The sequence below is a fragment of the Bufo gargarizans genome, chromosome 11 (genome assembly GCF_014858855.1).
Source record: "Bufo gargarizans isolate SCDJY-AF-19 chromosome 11, ASM1485885v1, whole genome shotgun sequence".
Classification (NCBI taxonomy): Eukaryota; Metazoa; Chordata; class Amphibia; order Anura; family Bufonidae; genus Bufo; species Bufo gargarizans.
In genome coordinates this window covers 97,275,321-97,302,810 of record NC_058090.1, presented here as the reverse complement: position 1 = coordinate 97,302,810, position 27,490 = coordinate 97,275,321, and the positions used below count along the sequence as shown (strand labels likewise).

The 27,490-nt window shown below is 42.3% G+C and overlaps 2 protein-coding genes across 3 annotated transcripts; both read left to right on the top strand.

The window, feature by feature from the left end:
* Positions 1 to 224: 224 nt before the first annotated feature.
* LOC122921903 (DNA damage-regulated autophagy modulator protein 1-like) lies at positions 225 to 14,204 on the top strand. 2 transcript variants are annotated; one of them, XM_044272215.1, is made up of 7 exons: positions 225 to 862; positions 1,702 to 1,769; positions 1,839 to 1,981; positions 2,501 to 2,672; positions 4,389 to 4,447; positions 4,873 to 4,959; positions 5,032 to 5,161. In XM_044272215.1, the coding sequence occupies exons 1-7, from the start codon at positions 738 to 740 to the stop codon at positions 5,152 to 5,154; spliced, it is 777 nt and encodes a 258-aa protein (XP_044128150.1). In that variant the 5' UTR covers positions 225 to 737; the 3' UTR covers positions 5,155 to 5,161. The 2 variants fall into 2 exon arrangements, with proteins under 2 accessions (XP_044128150.1, XP_044128151.1); XM_044272216.1 differs by lacking the exon at positions 5,032 to 5,161 and adding an exon at positions 14,008 to 14,204 and having other exon boundaries at positions 226 to 862.
* A 6,897-nt stretch (positions 14,205 to 21,101) lies between these two features.
* Positions 21,102 to 26,554, top strand: LOC122922121. The gene is made up of 2 exons (XM_044272607.1): positions 21,102 to 22,961; positions 23,650 to 26,554. Exons 1-2 carry the CDS (start codon positions 21,740 to 21,742, stop codon positions 25,149 to 25,151), a joined length of 2,724 nt encoding a protein of 907 aa, XP_044128542.1. The 5' UTR covers positions 21,102 to 21,739; the 3' UTR covers positions 25,152 to 26,554.
* Positions 26,555 to 27,490: the final 936 nt, after the last annotated feature.

The following is a 27,490-nucleotide window of genomic DNA, read 5'->3' as shown; positions in this document are numbered from 1 at the left end:
TAAAATGTCTTCGAGTGCATTGTAGAGACATATCTAGCAAAAGAACGATCTCTCAGCAAGAGTTACACTACCTAAATGGAGCCTCTGAGAGCCTTTTTATAGGGAAGCACTTTTGCGTCCTCTTGTGACAAGACCACTTGTTTCTGGGACATAACCACATGTTCTTGGTGTGTTTTTTTTTTTTTTGTCAGTGGGTGAATATATTGCACACATCAGGCATACAGCCAGTTAGACTGTACAGGACAGAAGCGAGGAAGCAGCAGAAGAAGGACAGTGGTCATGACATAAGGGACTACTAAAGACAGAAGATTAGAAGAGTGTCTCAGATGGGTCTGCGGCTGCTCAGCAGTTGAGGCGTTTGTAAGTGTGCAGACGCGAGACCAGGCTGTCCCCCCTCCTTGCCTCCTGTCCTGACTGCCCGCTTTTCCCAGCTACGCTTCTGGATGTTGTGAAATATGTTTGTGATAACTGAACTTTGTTACATTGTGATCGTGAAGAACAACTGGTTCTGGAATAAACACAAGGAGGCCCCGGAATAATTAGACATTATGGGGAAAGTTGAGCTTTGATGAAATACCATATTACGATGAAGAAGTGGACACCAGGATGCGGAGCTAGATCACCTGTTAAGAGGAGCCCTAAAATCAAACTTCTTAAATTTTGATACAACGGTGACATCATTGATCTCTGGTGACATCACAGGCGGGGTGAATAGAGAAGAGATTGATACAAGCATTATGGAGGTTCAGGGTTTGGCCTTCTTGCCCTACTTTTGGGTCACTTGGACACTTATAGGGCTCTCTGTTACTTACGCCATCACCATCTTTGAAGGCCATGCTCCAACCTACTTACTGTATATCAGGTAAGAGGAGGTGTGATATAAATCATTATTATATGTACATCATTATTCTTCTAAGGCTGTTATTTGAGAGTCTATCTAATTGTAGATCTCATCGTGGAAGTCCTGACCTTTACCTCAATATATATGTCTTACTTCCAGCATTGTAGTTATGGGTCCACCTGAGCAGAGGACCTCTTATCTCTCTAGCTGGTGGTACACTTTCAACACCTGCTGCTATTCCCCTCCATACACATGGACACCCAGCTCAGATCAGAATGCATGTGTTCTTAAAGGGTAAAGGGGAGTGAAGCACCATCAGGCCCCTCTAGTAGTAACTCATCTCCTGAGAACCCGATCATTCTTTTTCCCATAATTTGCCATCAAGGAAGAGTTGGGACGCCACCATACACATTGCATGGTCCCCCTAATTGGTAGGTGTGGCTGACGACTTTCTGTTGTAGGGCTGAATGGGACAGGGAACCTGCATTCTACCTAATTCGTGTAGGGGTTCCTGACTCTCCCTTAAACGGCAGATAGCAGGAGAAAAGGGATCAGGAACGTAGGCTCTCAGCATGCCCGAACGCTAATTCTCAATATATGCCACTGTCATTCCCCTCTCCCAGTTGAGAGAGCATGCATATTTGACTTAGCTGTCCATGTGTGTGGTGAGGAGATCAGAAGGATTAGCTGTTGTACATATGAGCGGTCAGCCGGCAGCTAGTGATTGGGGATGGCCTCCTCTATATTTGGATCTTTTCTGACCAGTGGTGTTTAGTGGGGATCAGAAGGCATCTACTGAAATCAATGGCCGAAGGCCTAAGATGTTTTCCTAATTCTCCATATTCTATGTTGTCTTTCAGTGAAACAGGCTCCTATTTCCCAGAGTCGGCTGTGTTCACTATGGTCTTCTCTTTGTCGGCCATTCTTGGTAAGTTGATGTGGGTGATTGGACAATCTGTAACCAGGACGCACTAAACGCATCTCTCTTCTATGATAGGAGCCGCGACAATATATTTAGAATACAGGTTCCTTGACATTCAGTCTGCAGCCCTTGACCTTCACTATTCCACTGCCCAGAAGGTGCTACTGATGGTGGGACTCTGCTCGTGTACTGGGACTTCCATTGTGGGCATATTTCAGGTTAGTGGACCTTCCATTATGTTTCCTGATTTCCAGACTTGATAAATGACATAATCTTGGCTGCATCTACATGTATACAACTAACATTGAAATCACTGGAGGCTTTATAGATCTGTATGCAAAGAGCTTCCTCTACTGGTGGCTGCAAGTGAAGCATTTTATAGAGTTTTCCAGTACTTAGATATTGAAGGCCTATCTTCAATGGAGTTTTGACACCCAGCATTGCGACTGATCAGCTGTTTCGGGCAGAAGTTGACAGAAGGCTTCATTCACTGTGTGGTTTCTCTTTGACCAGTGTTCTGCAGCTCAACTCCGAAAATAGATGCGGAGCTGTAGTACCCCGCCACAGCCGTTACACCATGGACCGAGTCTTCTGCTTCCAGGCTGTTGGGTGTCAAACCCCACTGATCTGATATTGATGACCTATGGGAATAGACCACCAATATCTAAGTCCTGGAAAGCCCTTTACAAATGAAGTGAAAGTTGGCTGCTATTACGGGATGACCCATTGCATTGCAGGTAGATCCTTTTCCCGTGATCCACAGGACCGGAGCGATTGTATCCCTAGGACTAGGCGCCGTCTACAACTTGTGCCAATCCAAGTACTTGTATCGGATGTCGCTAAGCACTCTGCACGTATGCGATATCAGAATGACCGTATCGATCATGATGGGTGCAGCTCTTATTATATGTATCCTTTGTAAAGTGCGCCTCTGCCTAAACCGGAAAAAATATACCTCACAAAGCCCAACATCAGCGATGTGCAGTGTGTTGCGACAAATATTTTTATGCTAAGCCACACCTCTACCTCTGCCCAGTGCCCAAACACACAGTAGTTATGTCACCGCTGTGCCCCCACATACAGTAGTTATGCCACCTTATTGCCCCCATACAGAGCATAATACCCCCTTAGTGCCCACACACAGTAGTTATGCCCCCTCTGTCCCCCCACATACAGTAGTTATGCCCCCTTAGTGCCCCCACACACATTAGTCATGCCACCTTATTGCCCCCATACAGAGCATAATAACCCCTTAGTGCCCGCACATACAGTAGTTATGCCACCTTATTGCCCCTATGCAGAGCATAATATCCCCTTAGTGCCCGCACATACAGTAGTTATGCCACCTTATTGCCCCCATACAGAGCATAATACCCCCTTAGTACCCCACTACACAGTAGTTATTCCCTCTCTGTGCCCTCACATACTGTAGTTATGCCCCCTTAGTGCCCCCACACACATTAGTTATGCCACCTTATTGCCCCTATACAGAGCATAAAACCCCCTTAGTGCCCCCACATACAATAGTTATACCACCTTATTTCCCCTATACCGAGAATAATACCCCCTTAGTGGCCACACACACAGTAGTTATGCCACCTTATTGCCCCCATACAGAGCATAATACCCCCTTAGTGCCCCCACACAAATTAGTTATGCCACCTCATTGCCCCCATACAGAGCATAATAACCCCTTAGTGCCCACACATAAAGTAGTTATGCCACCCTATTGCCCCCATACAGAGCATAATACCACCTTAGTGCCCCAACACACAGTACCTATGCCTATGACCGCAAACAGTAGTTATGCCCCGTTAGTGACCCCACACACAGTAGAATGACATCACTGCATCATGCTTACTAGGGAGAGCAGCAGCTGGGTTAATGGTGGAGCAGGGAGCTGTCAGGATCTTTAGGATGCTGATAGCAGGACATATCTCAGCCATCCTGAGGGACAGCCGCTTAAATCTAAAACTATCCGGGACGGTTAGGAGGTGTGGTGCTTGAATCACTGCTTGTTAGGGGGTCACAAAGTGTAATCTATGGGGAGACCTGACAATAAGTGTTCAGCAGCACCTGCAGCACCACCACAGGGGAATCTAGGTATCACACTTTGTCCACATACATCAATGGGTTGTCTGTGTAATACAGGACAGAAGAGACATTGGACTGGTTTCTAGTGCCGGTGTACTGCAGCTCAGCTTCTGGGCTGTAATACCCCGGAACGGCCACTAGAGCTTTCAGCACCATCCACTTTATCATTTGAAACGGCTGCTTGAAGCAGTTAATGTGATATTGATGACCTAGCCCGAGGATAGCTAATCAATGGCTAGGTCCCGGAAAACCCCTTTAAATGAGAATTCTCTTAAAGGGTATCTGAAAATAAGTTTTCTAAACTGGACCACCCCTTTAATTCTATGGATTTATGTTATCTGTTCTGAGAAAGCTGGGTGGCAGCCGATATGGTGACAATCACTGCTCCCGTAGGGGTTGCAATCCCATATTTCCAGTGCTGACCAGCCCTGTGTGAGCAATAATGGCGGCGATGTTAATCGTCAGCCCTGCTGGCATATGATGATGATGATATAGCTGCCGCTTAATTTTCCTTCACTTATATCCTTTCAGTTCTTCTCTTTAAGATAACCCTTATATACGAGCTGTGTAACGAGCGCCACTGTGAGGAGGTAAGGATTAGAGTGCATGTCCCAAATTGTCATACATTACAGTGCCTTTCACAAATTTTCATCTTATACAGTATGTGCCACAAAATGTAAATTAGCGCAGTAAATATTTCTACCACTAGGTGGTGCAATAAGAGAATTTGTCTGTATAAAGGTGCTGTAGGCTCTTGTTTGCTCATAGACGCTTCTAATAGCACAGCATGTGGCCAAAAGTGGTATTGCAAGTAAAAAAGAAAATTATTCTTGGGCAGTCTGGGTATAATGAGGCAAAGCGCAGCGGTATGAGAGGAAGTTCATACGTTGACGTAAACGATGGAAGACTGAACGTATAGCATGCGACTCTCCTGACCCTATATTTCAGTTTTATACTGGGCAGAGAATGGCGTGCCGACACATACCCAGTAACGTCTTCTACTTCTCGTATGTAGATCTGTCATACGTCTGCGGTGATATCTGAGTGGCTGTCTGTGCTCACGTTTATGCTGCACTATCTCACCTACTATACGGATTTCCAGGTTAGTATATTTGACATTACCTTTTATTTTACGTAGTTTTCTTTATTTGCGATAAAATTATTACTATTACAGACTCATGAAATTGCATCTCCTGTGAGGTATAGGAACTTAAAGGGGTCCTCCAGAAATGACCTGCTCCCCGCCGCTCCAGTCCTCTGTGCCGGCTCCAGTGTCTCTGTGTCCCAGTCCACGTAGTGGGGCACGTCACAGCATGGTAATATGCCATTATAGCTGGAGAACCCCTTTAATGAGCAGGCAAGGATGAATCCTTAAAGGGAACCCGTCATCAACTTTATGCTGACCTCACTGAGGGGAGCATAAAATAGTGACAGAAATGCTGATCTCATGAGCTAAAAGTCATTGGTTGCCGAGAACCAGCATCATAATCATTGCAGGCCAGGCCTGGAAAAGAGTCAGATCTACCTGAGAAGAGTCCTGGTTATTCATAATCTCCTGCTCTCCTGACCACCTGCTGATGGTTGGCAGTTCTCTCCTAGAGAGAAAGAGAGAAAACTAGGTAGAAGACTGTCAGCCATCAGCAGGAGGGCAGGATTAACCAGGACTCTTCTCAGATGGCTGTGACTCTTCTCCAGGCCCAGTCTGCAGTGATTGTGATGTTGGTTCTCAGCAACCACTTACTTTTAACTTATAAATGACCGACCGCTGAAATCTGCTCACCTGTCTCTACTTTATTCTGCCTTTAGTATGGATAGCACAAAGTTGATGACAGGTTCCCTTTAAGTGAGTGGGGAAGGCGGCCTGAACTAAGTATAATATCATTATTACCAGAGAACCACTTTATTGTGCTAATGATTTGCATAAAGTTTGTCATTGTACAAGGCTTATATGTATTATAGCAGCTATAATATATATATATATATATATATATATGGCAGTATTATAGTAGTTATATTCTTGTACATAGGAGCAGTATTATAGTAGTTATATTCTTGTACATAGGAGGCAGTATTATAGTAGTTATATTCTTGTACATAGGGGCAGTATTATAGTAGTTCTATTCTTGTACATAGGAGCAGTATTATAGTAGTTATATTCTTGTACATAGGAGCAGTATTATAGTAGTTATATTCCTGTACATAGGAGCAGTATTATAGTAGTTATATTCTTGTACATAGGAGCAGTATTATAGTAGTTATATTCTTGTACATAGGAGCAGTATTATAGTAGTTATATTCTTGTACATAGGAGGCAGTATTATAGTAGTTCTATTCTTGTACATAGGAGCAGTATTATAGTAGTTATATTCTTGTACATAGGAGGCAGTATTATAGTAGTTATATTCTTGTACATAGGGGCAGTATTATAGTAGTTCTATTCTTGTACATAGGAGCAGTATTATAGTAGTTATATTCTTGTACATAGGAGCAGTATTATAGTAGTTATATTCTTGTACATAGGAGCAGTATTATAGTAGTTATATTCTTGTACATAGGAGCAGTATTATAGTAGTTATATTCCTGTACATAGGAGCAGTATTATAGTAGTTATATTCTTGTACATAGGAGCAGTATTATAGTAGTTCTATTCTTGTACATAGGAGCAGTATTATAGTAGTTATATTCTTGTACATAGGAGGCAGTATTATAGTAGTTATATTCTTGTACATAGGGGCAGTATTATAGTAGTTATATTCTTGTACATAGGAGCAGTATTATAGTAGTTATATTCTTGTACATGGGGCAGTATTATAGTAGTTCTATTCTTGTACATAGGAGGCAGTATTATAGTAGTTATATTCTTGTACATAGGAGCAGTATTATAGTAGTTATATTCTTAACCAAATCTCTTTTTATTGGTCATATCATGTGCAAACAAAAATGCACTGACACAAGAACCCTTTTACATCAATACACATACAGGGAGCTGCAAAAACAGCAAAAGTACAATACATCTTTTCAGGCACTTTCAGCAAGCTGCACATGGCAAAGATGAACAAATATACCCTCAAAGAGTGTAACACAGTAGACAGAAGTTAAGACAAACGAAAATGAAAAGGACTAGAAGACAGACAAAGGGGAAGAGGGGGGGGGGGAGGGGGAGGGGGGGAAATGTAATGCTCTATCCGGCAGGATGTTTAAAGTTTACCCAGGGGCTCCATGTTTTCAGGAATTTAGCACGGGTATGCGACTCCCAATGGGCCAGTTCCTCAAACCTGTACAACTGATCTATTTTTCCCATCCACCTCATAACAGTAGGAGGTTCGGTTTGTCGCCATAGAAGGGGGATTAAGAGCTTGGCCGCTGTAATAAGTATAGTAGGCAAATCTGACTTAGCTGGGGTGATCGACGCGTTTGGGCACCAGAGTAAAATTAATTTGTGATCCAAGACAATGGAAGTGGAACAGATCTTGTTCAAATCATTCTCTATCTGCTTCCAATAGGGGCGAATACTAGGGCAACTCCACCATATGTGCGAGAGAGAGCCGATGCCCGCTCCACACCTCCAGCAGACCTCAGGAATTTCCGGATTAAGTTTGTGAAGGAACTCTGGTGTTTTATACCAGCGGGTTAGCAATTTATACGAGTTCTCCTGAATTTTGATGCAACGGCTAAAGCCGTGTGAGTGGGTCAGTATAAAGGCTTTCTCTGGATCGGACAGCGTAAGGGATAATTCTTTCTCCCAGGAGCCTATAAAGTGGGGTTCAGAGTACGTAGAAGATAGTAATTCTCTATACATCACTGAGAAGGGTCTGCTGGAGGGTCGAGCGGCCCTCAGCCTCCGTTCCAACCAGGTGGGAGAAGCAAGGTGGGAGGTCTGCAACTTCAAAAGTTTAATGTCTCTCTTAAAGCTAAGGAGATGTAGAAATGCAATCGATTTAACCCTGGGCAATCCGAGTATCCCCTCCCAATCCAGCCCTCCCCCTGTGGACACCACCTCCTGTAAAGTATGATTTCTGAGCAAAGCCCATACTCCCGTAGCATTCGATACCTTAGGATAGATAAAGGACTGCAGGAGATGTAGCGGAAGGTCGGGGCTGGGGAAGTTAAGTGTCTTAGAGCCATATAGCAAAGACCAAGTGAGTAGCACCCCTCTCCACAATAATGGTAATTTAGAAGCCGTGGGGGGACAGGAACGAACACCCCACAATATTAACCTTTCACGGTCTGTAAGCAAAACTCGTTCCAAACGCGAACAAATACTTCCAGAGCGGTCTGAAAGAAGGTCCAAGCCTCTGCACATAAGATTTGCTTTATAGTACCCATGAACATCAGGTAATCCAAATCCCCCAAACCTCCTCTCCCTAGTCAGGATGGTGTAGGCTATTCTAGGGGACCGACCTCTCCAAAGAAAGAGGGACAACATCCGGCGAACCTCTATAAAGTAGGACTGCGGAATCCATATGGGTAATGTCTGTATAAGGTACAAGAACCTAGGAATTATATAAGTTTTTAGGTAGTTTTTCCTTCCTATCCAGGAGATAAATGGCATGTTTAAGGATTGTAATTGCGTCCTGACAGACTTCAGTAAATGCAGGTAGTTGGACGGGAACAGCTCCTTGGGATCCGCTGTGACACGAATGCCAAGAAATGGGATTTCTTTCGGGGCCCACTTGAAGGGGGTGGAGTTTTTCAGGTGTTGCACCACATTAGAAGGGCAGGAAATATTAAGGGCCATGGATTTGGAGTAATTAATCTTAAAATTGGAAACAAACCCAAACTCTTCAAAAATAGCAAGTAATTTGGGGAAAGACGTCTTAGGGTTTGAGGTCATCACCAGTAGATCGTCCGCAAAGGCAGCAGTCAGGTGTCTCTGAGATCCTATGGTAATTCCCTCAATCCCAGACGATTGGCGAATTTTGCTCAAAAGCGTCTCCATCACCATTACAAATAGTGCTGGAGAGAGTGGGCATCCCTGGCGTGTGCCATTTGTGATGCCAAATGATGGGGAAAGGGTCCCGTTGACTTTGACCCTGGCAGAGGGGGCCAAATATAGTGAGAACACAGCAGAAATAAATTGCTCCGGTATTCCAAATTTAGCCATTGTTTTAGACATGAAGGGCCAGCTCACCCTGTCAAAAGCTTTTTCCGCATCAGTGCTCAATAACGCTATCGGCACCGCCTTAGCCCTCGCCCAAGACATCAGATGCAATAGACGGATGGTGTTCTCCGTGCCCCGTCTGCCAGGAACAAAGCCAACCTGCTCGCCATAGATTATATCTGGGAGTATCTGTTGAAGACGCTGAGCCAATATTTTCGCCCACCATTTGACATCCACATTCAATAGTGAGATGGGCCTGTAGCTGCCGCATTCAAGGGGATCTTTATTCTCTTTAGGGAGAATGGTTACATGTGCCATCAGGGATTGTGAGGGTAAAGAACCACCCTGTAGTAGATAGTTGCATAAGGAGTTAAAGTAGGGGAGGAGTGTGTCCTTAAAGGTTTTATAGTATGCGATGTTTAGGCCATCGGGGCCGGGACTTTTACCAGATGGGATAGAAGATAAGACTTTCAATATCTCTTCATCTGTAATCGGGGAGGTGAGTTGGGAAACCTGAGAGGGGTTCAGTGATGGGAGATTAATGGAGTTAAGGAAAGCGTCTGATGCCTTGGCAATCATATCAGGAGTAGCCTGGTTCGGGGGGGGTAAGTTATATAAACCGGAATAAAAGGCGCAAAAAGCTTTCGCTATTTCAGGAGTGGTTTTACATTTGATACCTGCTGCGTCATTAATGGCAGGAATAAAGGAGTCTGTCTGCTGCTTCTTACTGAGCGCTGTCATTAGCTTATTTCCTTTGTCGCCATGGGCGTAGGCTTTAAACTTCGCTCTGAACAGTAATTTGGCAGAGGTGACATTTAAAAGATTCTTTAAATCATTTCTAGCGTCACACAATTCCGCAGCTACTCGGGAGGCCTGAGACTGCTTGTGTGAGAGTTCAAGGGCCGAAATACGGGACACTAACAGGTTTTGGGCCTGGGAACGCTTCTTCCTGATATGAGAGCCAAGTGCAATCAGTTCCCCCCTAATCACAGCCTTGTGCGTCTCCCAAATAATGGGGATAGCTGGAGCAGATGGGCCGGATGCATTTATCCTAAAAAACTCTGCCAGTAAAGCTGACAATTTGGAAACACTGTCAGGGTCCTGAATAAGTGTGTCATTCAGTCGCCATGTCCAGTCTTTCTTTGGGAGGTCGGTCAGATATAAGGTCAGGGAGATTGGAGCATGATCAGACAATACAATGTTCCCAATTTTAGCACCAGAAACCAGCGAGGCATTAGCTGATGAAAGAAAAAGGTAATCAATCCTATGGTACGATGTTTTGGCAGGAGAATAGAAGGAATAATCCCTTCCAGAGGGATTCAATGTGCGCCACACATCCATTACTCCCAGCCTCCTCAAAGAAATCTTGAGACGCCTCAAGAGTCTGTGCGTAATGGATGACCTGCCTGCAGATGAGTCTAGAGACGGTTCAAGGGCCACATTAAAATCCCCCCCTAAAATAAGCATTCCCTCTTTAAAGGCACTCAACTGCTTGAGGGTCTGAACGAGCCATGGGACCTGACCCCTATTAGGGGCATAAACATTCGCCAGGGTAACAGAGGAGCCAGCAATCAGGCCCTTGAGGAACAAAAAACGCCCCTCAGGATCCGTGGAGTTCGCAGTAACCTGAAACGGAAGATTTTTGTGCACTGCAATGCTGACCCCCCTGCTAGCCGAGGAATGGGTGCTGTGAAACCACTGAGAGAATTTTGCAGTAGATAATTTTGGGACCTTCCCAGTTTTAAAATGTGTTTCCTGCAAGTAAGCTATAGAAGTTTTATCTTTTTGCAAAAGCGACAGTACCTGAGATCTCTTACATGGCTCGTTCAGACCCCGGGCATTCAGTGAGGATACGACAAAGGTAGTCATGACAACCTAATATAGAATGGAGAAAAAGCATATGCCACCTGAGAATCACATAATGCAATTACATAGTAGTTATATTCTTGTACATAGGAGCAGTATTATAGTAGTTATATTCTTGTACATAGGAGGTAGTATTATAGTAGGTATATTCTTGTACATAGGAGGCAGTATTATAGTAGTTATATTCTTGTACATAGGAGCAGTATTATAGTAGTTATATTCCTGTACATAGGAGGCAGTATTATAGTAGTTATATTCTTGTACATAGGAGCAGTATTATAGTAGTTATATTCTTGTACATAGGAGCAGTATTATAGTAGTTATATTCTTGTACATAGGGGCAGTATTATAGTAGTTATATTCTTGCACATAGGAGGCAGTATTATAGTAGTTATATTCTTGTACATAGGAGCAGTATTATAGTAGTTATATTCTTGTACATAGGAGCAGTATTATAGTAGTTATATTCTTGTACATAGGAGCAGTATTATAGTAGTTATATTCTTGTATATAGGAGCAGTATTATAGTAGTTATATTCTTGTACATAGGAGGCAGTATTATAGTAGTTATATTCTTGTACATAGGAGCAGTATTATAGTAGTTATATTCTTGTATATAGGAGCAGTATTATAGTAGTTATATTCTTGTACATAGGAGGCAGTATTATAGTAGTTATATTATTGTACATAGGAGGCAGCATTATAGTAGTTATATTCTTGTACATAGGAGCAGTATTATAGTAGTTATATTCTTGTTCATAGGAGCAGTATTATAGTAGTTATATTCTTGTACATAGGAGGCAGTATTATAGCAGTTATATTCTTGTACATAGGAGCAGTATTATAGTAGTTATATTCTTGTACATAGGAGGCAGTATTATAGTAGTTATATTCTTGTGCATAGGAGCAGTATTATAGTAGTTATATTATTGTTCATAGGAGCAGTATTATAGTTGTTATATTCTTGTACATGGGGCAGTATTATAGTAGTTCTATTCTTTTACATAGGAGCAGTATTATAGTAGTTATATTCTTGTATATAGGAGCAGTATTATAGTAGTTATATTCTTGTATATAGGAGCAGTATTATAGTAGTTATATTCTTGTACATAGGATGCAGTATTATAGTAGTTATACTCTTGTACATAGGAGCAGTATTATAGCAGTTATATTCTTGTACATAGGAGGCAGTATTATAGTAGTTATATTATTGTACATAGGAGGCAGTATTATAGTAGTTATATTCTTGTACATAGGAGGCAGTATTATAGTAGTTATATTCTTGTACATAGGAGCAGTATTATAGTAGTTATATTCTTGTACATGGGGCAGTATTATAGTAGTTCTATTCTTGTACATAGGAGGCAGTATTATAGTAGTTATATTCTTGTACATAGGAGCAGTATTATAGTAGTTATATTCTTGTACATAGGAGCAGTAGTATAGTAGTTATATTATTGTACATAGGAGGCAGTATTATAGTAGTTATATTCTTGTACATAGGGCAGTATTATAGTAGTTATATTCTTGTACATAGGAGCAGTATTATAGTAGTTATATTCTTGTACATAGGAGCAGTATTATAGTAGTTATATTCTTGTACATAGGAGGTAATATTATAGTAGGTATATTCTTGTACATAGGAGGCAGTATTATAGTAGTTATATTCTTGTACATAGGAGCAGTATTATAGTAGGTATATTCTTGTACATAGGAGGCAGTATTATAGTAGTTATATTCTTGTACATAGGAGCAGTATTATAGTAGTTATATTCTTGTACATAGGAGCAGTATTATAGTAGTTATATTCTTGTACATAGGAGCAGTATTATAGTAGTTATATTCTTGTACATAGGAGCAGTATTATAGTAGTTATATTCTTGTACATAGGAGCAGTATTATAGTAGTTATATTCTTGTACATAGGAGCAGTATTATAGTAGTTATATTCTTGTACATAGAAGCAGTATTACAGTAGTTATATTCTTGTACATAGGAGCAGTATTATAGTAGTTATATTCTTGTACATAGGAGCAGTATTATAGTAGTTATATTCTTGTACATAGGAGCAGTATTATAGTAGTTATATTCTTGCACATAGGAGCAGTATTATAGCAGTTATATTCTTGTACATAGGAGCAGTATTATAGTAGTTATATTCTTGTACATAGGAGGCAGTATTATAGTAGTTATATTCTTGTACATAGGAGCAGTATTATAGTAGTTATATTCTTGTACATAGGAGCAGTATTATAGTAGTTATATTCTTGTACATAGGAGCAGTATTATAGTAGTTATATTCTTGTACATAGGAGCAGTATTATAGTAGTTATATTCTTGTACATAGGAGGCAGTATTATAGTAGTTATATTCTTGTACATAGGGCAGTATTATAGTAGTTATATTCTTGTACATAGGAGCAGTATTATAGTAGTTATATTCTTGTACATAGGAGGCAGTATTATAGTAGTTATATTCTTGTACATAGGGCAGTATTATAGTAGTTATATTCTTGTACATAGGAGCAGTATTATAGTAGTTATATTCTTGTACATAGGAGCAGTATTATAGTAGTTATATTCTTGTACATAGGAGGTAGTATTATAGTAGGTATATTCTTGTACATAGGAGCAGTATTATAGTAGTTATATTCTTGTACATAGGAGCAGTATTATAGTAGTTATATTCTTGTACATAGGAGGCAGTATTATAGTAGTTATATTCTTGTACATAGGAGCAGTATTATAGTAGTTATATTCTTGTACATAGGAGGCAGTATTATAGTAGTTATATTCTTGTACATAGAGGCAGTATTATAGTTATATTCTTGTACATAGGAGCAGTATTATAGTAGTTATATTCTTGTACATAGGAGCAGTATTATAGTAGTTATATTCTTGTACATAGGAGCAGTATTATAGTAGTTATATTCTTGTACATAGGGTGCAGTATTATAGTAGTTATATTCTTGTACATATGAGGCAGTATTATAGTAGTTATATTCTTGTACATATGAGGCAGTATTATAGTAGTTATATTCTTGTACATAGGAGCAGTATTATAGTAGTTATATTCTTGTACATATGAGGCAGTATTGTAGTAGTAGATTCTTGTGGTCCATATAATTTATAATGTATAGACGTGGTCTTTTGTATAATATGTGTCCTTTTCCTTCTCACTGCAGCACCTGTGTATGAAATGGAAGTGTGACAAAAGCAATTTTCTATCACTAAGGAAGAAGATTCACAGTGAAACAAACATCTTCATCTTTCAAGATGTATAAGTGAGACTATTGCCTTCATGACGAGGAATGCTGCGGTTCTCTTAGACTGTGTCCCACATGAACTTTGAAATCATTCAAAATAAAGTTGAATAATATGATTTAATTTCATGATGGGCAAAGGATTTACTAAGGTAAATCTTGAGCAATAATGAGGCCCTGCACAGCAGCCATGTGGGTCGGTGGGTGTCCATGTAGAGCTCTCCTTCTTTTAGGTCTTCACTTTAAAGAGGGCAGATTTGTAGCGAGGCTTTCTTTCCCTTGAAGCAAATGTTAAAGGGGTTGTGTGACTTTAGCAAAGGGCATTTATCATGTAGAGAATTTAATACAAGGCACTTACTAATGTATTTTGATTATCCATATTCCTTCCTTCATTTTTACATCACATTATACACTGCTTGTTTCCATGGTTACGACCACCCTGCAGTCCACCAGCAGTGGTCATGCTTACACACTATAGGAAAAGACACCGATGTTTCTGGTGGCCCGGACTGTGGGAGCACACATAGACCTATAGTGTGCAAGCACAACCGCCGCTGCTGGATTCAGGGTGGTCATAACTGTGGAAACCAGCAGTGTAATAGGAAAATGAATCTAGCCAGCAAAAGAGGCAATATGGACAGTCACAATACATTAGTAAGTGCCTTGTATTTACTTTCTCTACCTAATAAATGCTATTTTCTGAAGTGACACAACCCCTTTAAGTTCCCTGCCCTCGCTCTGTATCTAAATACCTTAGTCCTAGTGGCTTGTTGGCACACCCCTGGCATATGCCCTGGTTCGTCTGCCCCCATCTAGCCTATCAGCAGTGGTCCTGGAGGCTGGGAGGACCAGCGGCTCCATATTGCACCGGTTGTGTATGACCAGCAGATGGCAGCATCACCACAGGCACAGCCTGCACATCCTTCTCTCCTGTGGTACATGAGGGAGGGCTGAACAAAATGGAGTCTGACAGGAAAAATGTGGAGAACCTGTGTAATAGATATGTAACCCACTACTAACCTGAACACGTGAAGGCACCATGGACATGCCATCATTTCTCCACTACTAATGTCAATGACCAGGTTGAAGCCTCGTCCAATAATGAGAGATTTACCAAGCAAAGGTGTGTATTTGGTGACACTTATGGAAATGAGATTATTGTGCAATACACCAAATTTATTAACTAATGGACGCCAGTTTTGTGTTCAGCACTGGCCTGAGCGTCGGCGGCCATGACGTAAGGCAGACTTATCACTGACCTTCAGCTCTGTTCCTCAATCTCCCCCATAATGTGTAGTACATGGGCAGGAGTTCATCCCCATATTCCCAGTCCGTGGTCATAACTGCACCCCATAAAAGTGCCAACCACAGCGCCCACAGCATGTCCATTTCCCTAACAAAGGCCAGTAAAATATGATCCGTTAGGATCTGACTTCTGAAACCCCCGCTATTCAGGGGCCTCAGCGTCCCACTGAGCGCACATGGCCTCTCATTGTTTACCAAGGCGCAGTGCCACGTGGATGTGCCATGAGTTGTGGATGTGCGTGGTACTGCAGCTTAGTCACATTCAAGTGGAGCAAGCAGAGGTAAGTGATGGAGGTATGTGGATGGATAGATATTAGATAGATAGATGTGAGAGAGATAGATAGATAGATAGATAGATAGGAGATAGATAGATAGATATGAGATAGATAGATAGGAGATAGATAGATAGGAGATAGATATGAGATGGATAGATAGATAGATAGATAGGAGATAGATAGATATGAGATAGATAGATAGATAGATAGATAGATATGAGATAGATAGATAGATAGATAGATAGATAGATAGGAGATAGATAGATAGATAGATAGATAGATAGGAGATAGATAGATAGATAGGAGATAGATAGATAGATAGGAGATAGATAGATAGATATGAGATAGATAGATAGATAGATAGATATGAGATAGATAGATATGAGATAGATAGATAGATAGATAGATAGATAGGAGATAGATATGAGATAGATAGATAGATAGATAGATAGATAGATAGGAGATAGATAGGAGATAGATAGATAGATATGAGATAGATAGATATGAGATAGATAGATAGGAGATAGATAGATAGATAGATAGATAGATAGATAGATATGAGATAGATAGATATGAGATAGATAGATAGATAGATAGATAGGAGATAGATAGATAGATAGATAGATATGAGATAGATAGGAGATAGATAGATAGATAGATAGATATGAGATAGATAGATAGATAGATAGATATGAGATAGATAGATAGATAGATAGATATGAGATAGATAGATAGATAGATAGATAGATGATAGATAGATAGATAGATAGATATGAGATAGATAGATAGATAGATAGATAGGAGATAGATAGATAGATAGATAGATATGAGATAGATATGAGATAGATAGATAGATATGAGATAGATAGATAGATAGATATGAGATAGATAGATAGATATGAGATAGATAGATAGATATGAGATAGATAGATAGATAGATAGATATGAGATAGATAGATATGAGATAGATAGATATGAGATAGATAGATATGAGATAGATAGATAGATAGATAGATAGATATGAGATAGATAGATAGATAGATATGAGATAGATAGATAGATAGATAGATAGATAGATAGATAGATAGATAGATAGATAGATAGATAGATAGATAGATAGATATGAGATAGATAGATAGATATGAGATAGATAGATAGATAGATAGATAGATATTAGATAGATATGAGATAGATAGATAGATAGATAGATATGAGATAGATAGATAGATAGATAGGAGATAGATAGATAGGAGATAGATAGATAGGAGATAGATAGATAGATAGATAGATATGAGATAGATAGATATGAGATAGATAGATATGAGATAGATAGATAGGAGATAGATAGATAGATAGATAGATAGATAGATAGATAGATAGGAGATAGATAGATAGATAGATAGATAGATATGAGATAGATAGGAGATAGATAGATAGATAGATATGAGATAGATAGATAGATAGATATGAGATAGATAGATATGAGATAGATAGATAGATAGATAGATAGATATGAGATAGATAGATAGATAGATAGATAGATATGAGATAGATAGATAGATAGATAGATAGATAGATAGATAGATAGATAGATATGAGATAGATAGATAGATAGATAGATAGATATAAGATAGATAGATATGAGATAGATATGAGATAGATAGATAGATATGAGATAGATAGATAGATAGATATGAGATAGATAGATAGATATGAGATAGATAGATAGATATGAGATAGATAGATAGATAGATAGATATGAGATAGATAGATATGAGATAGATAGATATGAGATAGATAGATATGAGATAGATAGATAGATAGATAGATAGATATGAGATAGATAGATAGATAGATATGAGATAGATAGATATGAGATAGATAGATAGATAGATAGATATGAGATAGATAGATAGATATGAGATAGATATGAGATAGATAGATAGATAGATAGATAGGAGATAGATAGATAGATATGAGATAGATAGATAGATATGAGATAGATAGATAGATAGATAGATAGATATGAGATAGATAGATAGATAGATAGATATGAGATAGATAGATAGGAGATAGATAGATAGATAGGAGATAGATAGATAGGAGATAGATAGATATTAGATAGATAGATATGAGATAGATAGGAGATAGATAGATAGATAGGAGATAGATAGATAGATATGAGATAGATAGATAGGAGATAGATATGAGATGGATAGATAGATATGAGATAGATAGATAGATAGATAGATAGATAGATAGATAGGAGATAGATAGATAGATAGATAGATAGGAGATAGATAGATAGATAGGAGATAGATAGATAGATAGATAGATAGATAGGAGATAGATAGATAGATATGAGATAGATAGATAGATAGATAGATAGATATGAGATAGATAGATATGAGATAGATAGATAGATAGATATGAGATAGATAGATAGATAGATAGATAGATAGATAGGAGATAGATAGGAGATAGATAGATATGAGATAGATAGATAGATAGATAGATAGATATGAGATAGATAGATATGAGATAGATAGATAGGAGATAGATAGATAGATAGATAGATAGATAGATAGATAGATAGGAGATAGATAGATAGATAGATAGATATGAGATAGATAGGAGATAGATAGATAGATAGATAGATAGATATGAGATAGATAGATAGATAGATAGATATGAGATAGATAGATAGATATGAGATAGATAGATAGATAGATAGATATGAGATAGATAGATAGATAGATATGAGATAGATAGATAGATAGATAGATAGATGATAGATAGATAGATAGATAGATATGAGATAGATAGATAGATAGATAGATAGATAGATAGGAGATAGATAGATAGATAGATATGAGATAGATATGAGATAGATAGATAGATAGATAGATAGATAGATATGAGATAGATAGATAGATATGAGATAGATAGATAGATATGAGATAGATAGATAGATAGATATGAGATAGATAGATAGGAGATAGATAGATAGATATGAGATAGATAGATAGATATGAGATAGATAGATAGATAGATATGAGATAGATAGATAGATAGGAGATAGATAGATAGATAGATAGATATTAGTTAGATAGATATGAGATAGATAGATAGATAGATAGATATGAGATAGATATGAGATAGATAGATAGATATAAGATAGATATTAGATAGATAGATAGATAGATAGATATGAGATAGATAGATAGATATGAGATAGATAGATAGATATTAGATAGATAGAGAGATAGATAGATAGATAGATATGAGATAGATATGAGATAGATATGAGATAGATAGATAGATAGATAGATAGGAGATAGATAGATAGGAGATAGATAGATAGATAGATAGATATGAGATAGATAGATAATAGATAGATAGATAGATATGAGATAGATAGATAGATATGAGATAGATAGGAGATAGATAGATAGATAGATAGATAGATAGATAGATAGATAGATAGATAGGAGATAGATAGATAGATAGATATGAGATAGATAGATAGATATGAGATAGATAGATAATAGATAGATAGATAGATATTAGATAGATAGATAGATAGATATGAGATAGATAGATAGATAGATATGAGATAGATAGATAGATAGATATTAGATAGATAGAGAGATAGATAGATAGATATGAGATAGATAGATAGATAGATAGATATGAGATAGATAGATATGAGATAGATAGATAGATAGATAGATATGAGATAGATAGATAGATATGAGATAGATAGATAGGAGATAGATAGGAGATAGATAGATAGATAGATATGAGATAGATAGATAGATAGATAGATATGAGATAGATAGATATGAGATAGATAGATATGAGATAGATAGATAGATAGATAGATAGATAGATATGAGATAGATAGATAGATAGATAGATATGAGATAGATAGATAGATAGATAGATATGAGATAGATATGAGATAGATAGATAGGAGATGGATAGATAGATATAGATGATAGATAGATATAGATGATAGATAGATATAGATGATAGATAGATATGAGATAGATAGATAGGAGATAGATAGATAGATATGAGATAGATAGATAGATGGATAGATAGATGGATATTAATAGTAAATAGAAGAGATGGATAGATATGAGATAGATAGATGGATAGATATTAATAGTAAATAGAAGAGATGGATAGATGTATGTAGTGCGTCTTGTTCTGTGCCCCTGTTTGTGGCGTGTTCGTTTATTTTCAGAAGTCCCATAGAAATGAGTGGAGAGCCCACCATGGAAGCACGGCCACCACTCCTTCTATGGAACTGCCAGAACACTACTCCCGTAGAAATGAGTGGAGAGAGGGTGCCCATGCGCCATGCACTCTCATTCTCTTTCAGAGCTTCACCTATCTGACACCAATGTTCGAGGCGAGACAAACCTTTTAAGATTCACTTTTCAGTGCTAAAATGATCAGCGTCACCTGCTGCAGATTACATTTTCATTTTCCATTTTCTTGTTGAAGTTGTCTAATATTCAAAAGGATGTAAATCGACATCTCTGTACGTGTTGAGCCCTGCCCACTAGTACTAATTAGAGGGGGTGTCTCACTTAGGGAAATGGCCTTTATCATGTAGAGGAAGTTAATACAAGACACTTCCTAATGTATTGTGATTGTCCATATTGCTTCCCCTTGCTGGCTGGACTCATTTTTCCATCACATTATACACTGCTTGTTTCTATGGTTATGACCACCCTGCAATCCATTAATGGTGGTCGTGCTTGCACACTATAGGAAAAAGAGTTGCCTTCTCTGGTGACTGGAACCAATAGTGTGCAAGCACGACTAAAGCCATGGGAATCTCTGAAAATGGTTGAAGGTCTATCTATATTATACTTACAGAAGAAGGGGAAGAGGAGCATCACATGAGCCCTCCCAGGTCTCCACAACACCCATGTTATGGTTGTCATAAGTAGATGACAAGATACATATGACTGACACACAATACACTGATAAGCACAAGGAGCTTCTCCTTACATGGCACCTCCACATTTATGGAGACAGTACGTGGCAAACCCTAGATGGCCCCGATGTCCACAATCTGTGAGGATCCACCTCATGTCAGCCAGCAAGACCAAAACTCTTTAAAAAAAAAAGCAGCAGCGAATTCCAGGAGGACAGGACAGCAGGTGGCAGCAGTCTGTACACCGTTTATAACTGGTATGTCCAGCAGATGGCAGCACTCATTATACTGCATATATGTCCAGTGCATAGTAGCAGTTTTACCTCAAGACACGGAGGCTCATATTGCTATCTCCTTCTTTACTTTCCACCAATAGCAGCAAAGAAGAAATTTACATAATCATAACAATAAAGGCCCCTCCCCTCTCAGATCCTATAATAAGCAGTGTCCTCTTAGTAACTTCCTCTTTCTTTGCTGCTCCACCAAAGATAAGTTGATTCTGTGTTTCATGTGGTAATTTTGCATGTATGATGCCTGTATTTCATTACCCTGTGTTGCTTAGGGCTTGTCTATTATTCATAGTCTCTGCCCTTTGCCAGGTTTTATCATTCCCCTAGTTTTGGGCTAGTTGCTTCCTTGTCACCTGTAATCCCCTGCGCCTATTGGGTTTTTCGTTTGGGGGTGCCCCCTCCTTTTTTCCCCATCCTATCCTTGCCTCAACCACCGCGTTTTTATTCAAATTTTCGCTCCGTTTTACTTGGGAGGCGCTCTGCGCCTCTCCTCCTTCCTCCCTACCTTCATCCTCTGCGCCGATTCCGCCCCGCTGGTTCCCGGCGCTCTAGGTTTCGGCGGCAGCTTGCGCTTGGTTTCCCGTGGCTCCGAGATCTCGCGGGATCTCGGCGGCCATTTTGGGAACTCCCGCCCGTCCTCTCGCGGGATTTCGGAGTTTTCTGCCGTGCACGTCTGTCGCTCGGCTCCGGTTCGGCTCCTGCTCTGCGGCGCTTGGGGTGACTAACCCCTCTTTAGGTACCCACCTCCTCGGTCTTAGTGACCCCTAATATATCAGGCATCTGCCAGTTAGATTGTCTGCCACTTTAGTAGCTTTAAATAAACTCCTAATATGTCTTCTGACCGCTCTCCTGCTGGGCCTAATCCTCCCCCATCTGCTGGGGATCCCAGCTTACCAACTACTAGCGCACAGGCCCTGGAGCTACAACGCTCAGTGTCTAGTGCTATTATTGAGGCAATGGGATCCATGTCTTCTATGATATCCCAAACCATCTCTCAGGCCCTAGCTGCCCATGCCCCTGGCCCCTCTACTCAGTTGCCTGTACTCACTAACCCGCAGCCTACCATTGAACCTCCTGCCCAGGAGACCTTGACTGGTGTGATTCAAGCCACCCATGATAGCGCGCTTAGATCGCGCAAAAGAGCCTTGCCGCGTCAGGCAGAACGGACGCGAAAGTGGAAATGTGCTAGAGCACAAACTGATGATATAGATTCGGATGTAGAATCTGATATGGAGGCTTATGCGGAGGCAAGCGGCCAATCTGAAGGGGAGATGGAATCTGAATTTCCAGATGATGCTGGCCCTAGGCCTTCCACCTCTGGGTCCGTGGGCGCCTCCGCCACTGCCCCTAACACGGTTTCTACCCTGGTGGACCCCTCAGGCATCCCATTATTTGATCCTGATTCCCTCCACCACCCTAGGTCGGCGGAGTGGCTGCCAGTGGCTCATGTGAGCGATTACCTGGAACATTGGGTGCGCCGTCCTCTTAGCAAAGAGGCGCGCAGCAAGCTCCGAGCTGAATGCCCCAGACCATTGATCCCCAACAAGGTCTGTGATACGCCATCTGTGGATCCAAAGATGACCCAGTTCTTGGCTAAAACCGGCTGGAACCCCCGCAAGGGGTTAGATTCCGCAATTAGGAGTTGTCAGGATAAACTCCTTGACATCTTTGGCCCCCTCGCCAAAATTTTTGAGATGGCCGAATCGGCCAGAGCGGACGGCTCTCCGATAGATCCGGAGGAGCTTACTGGCTGGATACAGAGGGCCATTTGTATCGCGGGCAGCACAAACTCCTCCCTGGCCATTGAACGGCGTAAAGCCATTTTGTTTAAAATTGACCCGAAATTGGCCAACCTGGCACTCACTGAGTCAGGAAGGGATGCTCAGGGTCTGCTGTTCGGGGATTCCTTTATTAAGGACCTCAGCAGATACGTAGGGGCATTTACCGCCCTGGACAAGGCCCAGTCCTCCATGAGAAGGGTCTTTCAGGGAGGGGTCTCCACTAGGGCCGGCAGTAGTAGGGGCCGTCTGTCCGGCCGCTCCAGTTTCCAGGCCCGCAGCTCGGGCAGAGGCTCCTTCAATCAAAGACCGCCCTTCCAGGACCAAAGGAATCCTCCTCCGTTCTTTCCGGCCAGAGGCGGCCAATGGCGTTCGAGGTCTGTCCGGGGAAATCCCAATTTCCGAAAGTCCTTCGGTAAGTCTTCCCCCAGTGGGGGCTTCTTTGGTTCCTTGTGTAGGGGGCAGACTCCGTCTTTGTTTCCACGTTTGGTCCAGCATTACATCAGACCCGTGGGTTTTGACCACTGTACAGGGGTTCCACATAGAGCTCACGGGTTCACCGAACCTCATTCCTTCTCCCCCACCACTTCCCCTAGCCCCACCAAACAGAGAGCTCGTGGACTTAGAGCTGTTTTCCCTTTTTCAAAAGAGGGCGATAGAGAGGGCCCCTTCCGCCCCGAGGGGCGTGCTCAGCAACATCTTCCTAGTTCAGAAGAAAGGTGGGCAAATGCGTCCGGTTATAAATCTCCGGGCCCTGAACTCCGTGGTGCGCTACCGCCACTTCAAGATGGAGGGTATTCACCTCCTTCGGGACTTACTGATCCCAGGGGACTGGATGGTGAAACTGGACCTCAAAGATGCCTATCTGACGGTCCCGATAGCCGCTTCGTCCAGGGATCTCCTGCGCTTCTTGTGGAAGGGCGAAGTGTGGCGCTTCACTTGCCTCCCGTTCGGCCTTTCTTCGGCGCCATGGTGCTTTACCAAGCTCCTGCGTCCGGTCGTTGCCTGGCTGCGGAGTCGGGGTGTACGTCTAGTCATCTATCTGGACGACATCCTCATTATGCATCAATGTCAGGCGGCGCTGCTTCGGCACCTTCAATGGACGTCGGACCTCCTTTCGGCTCTTGGTTTTCTACTGAACCCCGAGAAGTCCTGCCTCACGCCGTCTCGACGGATGGAATTCCTGGGCTTCACGGTGGACTCTGTTGCGGAATCTGTCAGTCTCCCGTCAGAGAAATTGCGGACGATCCGCAAGGAATTGAGACATGCCCTTTCAGCGTCGTCCCTGTCCCTGCGTCACCTGGCTCGCATTATTGGCCTGTTGGCCTCCTCCATCCAGGCGGTGTTTCCAGCCCCCCTCCATTATCGGGCCCTTCAGCGCCTGAAGATTGCTCACCTTCGTTCCGGGGCCTCGTTCGCGGACATGGTGGTTCTGGATCAGGAGGCTCGGGAGGAACTTCGTTGGTGGTTAGACAACTTGGAAGCCTGGAACGGCAGAGCGATCTTCGGATTTCAACCGGAATTCACGATAGAGTCGGACGCGAGTCTCCTGGGCTGGGGTGCCCACTGCGAAGGTGTCTCCACCGGGGGTCGGTGGTCGGAGGCCGAGAGCCATCTTCACATCAACGCTCTGGAACTCCTGGCGGGCTCGTTTGCCATCCGCAGTTTCTCCAATGGCATGGCGCATGCCTGCATCCGATTACGTATGGACAATGTGTCGGCGGTCCGCTATGTCAATCACCTGGGCGGCACCCAGTCGGCTACCTTGGCGCGACTGGCGAAGGAGTTTTGGTCCTACTGTCTCTCCAGGGACATCATGGTGCAGGCGGAGTACCTTCCGGGTCTACACAACGTCCGGGCGGATCGGAGTTCCCGCTGCTTCACGGACGGCAGCGACTGGAGGCTAGCGCCGGAGATGTTCTCCACGATCTCGGATACCTGGGGCCCTTGCGCCGTGGACCTCTTCGCGTCACGGCTCAATACTCACCTTCCCAGGTTCTTCAGCTGGCGCCCGGATCCGGAGGCGGTGGATGCGTTCCTTCAGGACTGGTCTTCGGCTCTGCAATACGCGTTTCCTCCTTTCGCCATGATCCCGAGGATGCTGCTGCAGGTTCGTCGTCAGGTTGCGGAGTTGGTGGTGGTGATCCCCTTCTGGGGGACTCAAGCATGGTACCCGGTTCTCCTGGAACTCCTGACGGACGTGCCTCTCCTCCTTCCGGGTCGGACGGATCTCCTCCAGGGCCCTCTGGGTGCTCCTCACCCCCTGCTGCTCGACGGCTCCCTTCAGCTCCTGGCGTGCCGGATCTCCGGACTCCCGGAGAGGTCGCAGGCATTTCGGAGGCAACTAGACGCCTCCTGGACAACGCTTGGGCTCCCGGCACCCGAAAATCTTACCGGGCAGCTTGGGGAGCTTGGGTTAGCTGGTGCGTGGAACGGAACCTTGATTCCGTTTCGGCGCCTGTGACCCATTTGCTGCAGTTCCTTACATCCCTTTTTGAGGCGGGAAAGGCTTATCGGACCATTAATTTGTTCCGTTCAGCGATTTCTTCGACTCATCAGGGTTTTGATGGCGTTCCGGCGGGTCAACACCCTTCGGTGTCACGCCTGCTACGTGGATCGCGCTTGGCTCGGCCTCCTCGGCCTCGCTTCACCACTACGTGGGACGTTTCCCTGGTCCTCTCTTTTCTCTCTGCGTGGCCTGAGAACGCGGCTCTTTCTCTCCGGCAACTGTCTGCCAAGTTGTTGACCCTCTTTTGTCTCATTTCTTGTAAGAGGGTTTCCGATGTCAGGGCTTTGGATCATGACGCTAGGTCCTTTTCTCCCGAGGGCGTCACGTTTAACATTACGCGGCGCACTAAGACTAATATTCGGTCTGTCTCTTATCCCTGTTTCCCGTCTTCCCCGGCGCTCTGTCCGGTAGCCTGTTTGCGGGAGTATGAGTCGCGTACTAGGACTCACCGCTCTGCGGACGTTCCGCAACTGTTCCTCTCCATCCGCCATCCTTTTGGCCCGGTGTCTAGTCCCACGTTGGCGCGTTGGATGAAGTGGGTCATGTCCCTGTCTGGGATTGATACGGCGGTCTTTACCGCTCATTCGGCCAGGGGCGCGGCTGCCACTGCCCTGGCCGTTTCGGGGGCTCGTTTGGAGGACATTTTGCGCTTGGCTGACTGGTCTACGGCCGCAACGTTCAGAGAATTTTATTTTCGTCCGCCCCCTCATGTGTTTTCGTCGATTATTGATCAGCTTTGAACTTGCAATATGAGCCTCCGTGTCTTGAGGTAAAACTAAATGATTTTCCTATTTCATGACGTAAAGTCATAGTTTTATTAAAGACACGGAGGCGAGTATTGCCCGCCCTGGGTTGTTCCTGCCCGCCCTTTTGTGGTTTTAATTTGTTGGACTGTTTACATTGTCGATTCTGGTTATTTATTACGTATACTTGCATAGTTGTATTGCTGACTGTTTATGGTTCTGTTTTCAGCGACCTTATAATGTACGACCGTTTCCTGGGTCGGTTTTTGTTCAATTTTTGCCTGCCTCTTACACTGGCTATATTATTTGCTTTGTTTCAGGTTGAAGGTTCCACGAAGTATGGACTTCTGCGTTGCTCCCGGTTTCCGGAGGTGTTAGCCATGTTGGCTTGAGTTCTACGGCGTGATGGACCGGTTGTTTATCATTCTCGGGTCCAGTTCCAGTTTCCGGTTTCGGTTCCAGTTCCGGTTATGAAGTTGGTGTTTCGGTTCCAAAGAAAGAGGAAGTTACTAAGAGGACACTGCTTATTATAGGATCTGAGAGGGGTGGATCCTTTATTGTTATGATTATGTAAATTTCTTCTTTGCTGCTATTGGTGGAAAGTAAAGAAGGAGATAGCAATACTCGCCTCCGTGTCTTTAATAAAACTATGACTTTACGTCATGAAATAGGAAAATCATTTAGTTATTATACTGGTTATAACTGACATGGACCACTTTTGTGGCAGCCATTTTGAAGAATTTAGTTAGATGAAGCCTCTTCTCCAATAGAAATGTACATGATTTGTATAGCTTCCTAGAATCTACTGTTGAAAGCCTCCCAGAGTTTAATGAATGTTGTAAAGTATAAAAATTAGGTGGCAGCACACCATGGCCGGGTGCGTGAGACCTGCCGGTTTACAGTCAGGTGCCTTCAAGAGGTGCCTGGTAGATGGAGCAGGTCTACTAGCTGAAAACTCGGATAAAAAGTAATAGGGTTTTACATGTAAAAAAAAAACAATCTGAAGAAGTAACACGTGGCTGTTGTAATTCACACTGGTCAGCTTCCTGCCACCACACACTGCAGATGAACAGGGTCCACCAGTGAGCAGACATAAGCCTGAGGAACTTGACTTTCTACACCCTGTGCAACAAAATCGTTAATTTCTAACGATAATTTGTTTTCCCTTAGTCCTAACAGCAGCACAGATGGGGGTTAACTACCCCCCGTGGACTGGTAGGACCGGCGAAAGTTTAATGAGCCCAAGTACCAATAATAAACTTTACTTCCCTACAAAAGGAGGGAACTGCCCCCCAGCCCACTGTGTTTATAGCAAGAATAACTTTACTAGGGTGGGATATTTGTGTGCTGCAGTTAGGACTAAGGGAAAACAAATTATCGTTAGAAATTAACGATTCCCTTACGTCCTACCAGCAGCACAGATGGGGAGAAAGCAAGAAGAACCCCTAGGGAGGGCCCTCATGCCTTGCAGAACTAAGAATAGTCTGCCCAAAGGCCAAAAACTCTGCTACCCTGGTGTCCAGTCTGTAGTGGGAGATGAAGGTAGATTCA

Excerpts from the sequence above, each read along its gene's own strand:
- LOC122921903 (XM_044272215.1), top strand. The coding sequence starts at position 738 with ATGGAGGTTCAGGGTTTGGCCTTCTTGCCCTACTTTTGGGTCACTTGG. Across the intron at positions 1,770-1,838 it reads CTCTTTGTCGGCCATTCTTG|GAGCCGCGACAATATATTTA; the intron begins GTAAGTTGATGT and ends CTTCTATGATAG. Across the intron at positions 1,982-2,500 it reads CCATTGTGGGCATATTTCAG|GTAGATCCTTTTCCCGTGAT; the intron begins GTTAGTGGACCT and ends ATTGCATTGCAG.
- LOC122922121 (XM_044272607.1), top strand. The coding sequence starts at position 21,740 with ATGTCTTCTGACCGCTCTCCTGCTGGGCCTAATCCTCCCCCATCTGCT. Across the intron at positions 22,962-23,649 it reads CGGCCGCTCCAGTTTCCAGG|CGGCGCCATGGTGCTTTACC; the intron begins CCCGCAGCTCGG and ends TCGGCCTTTCTT.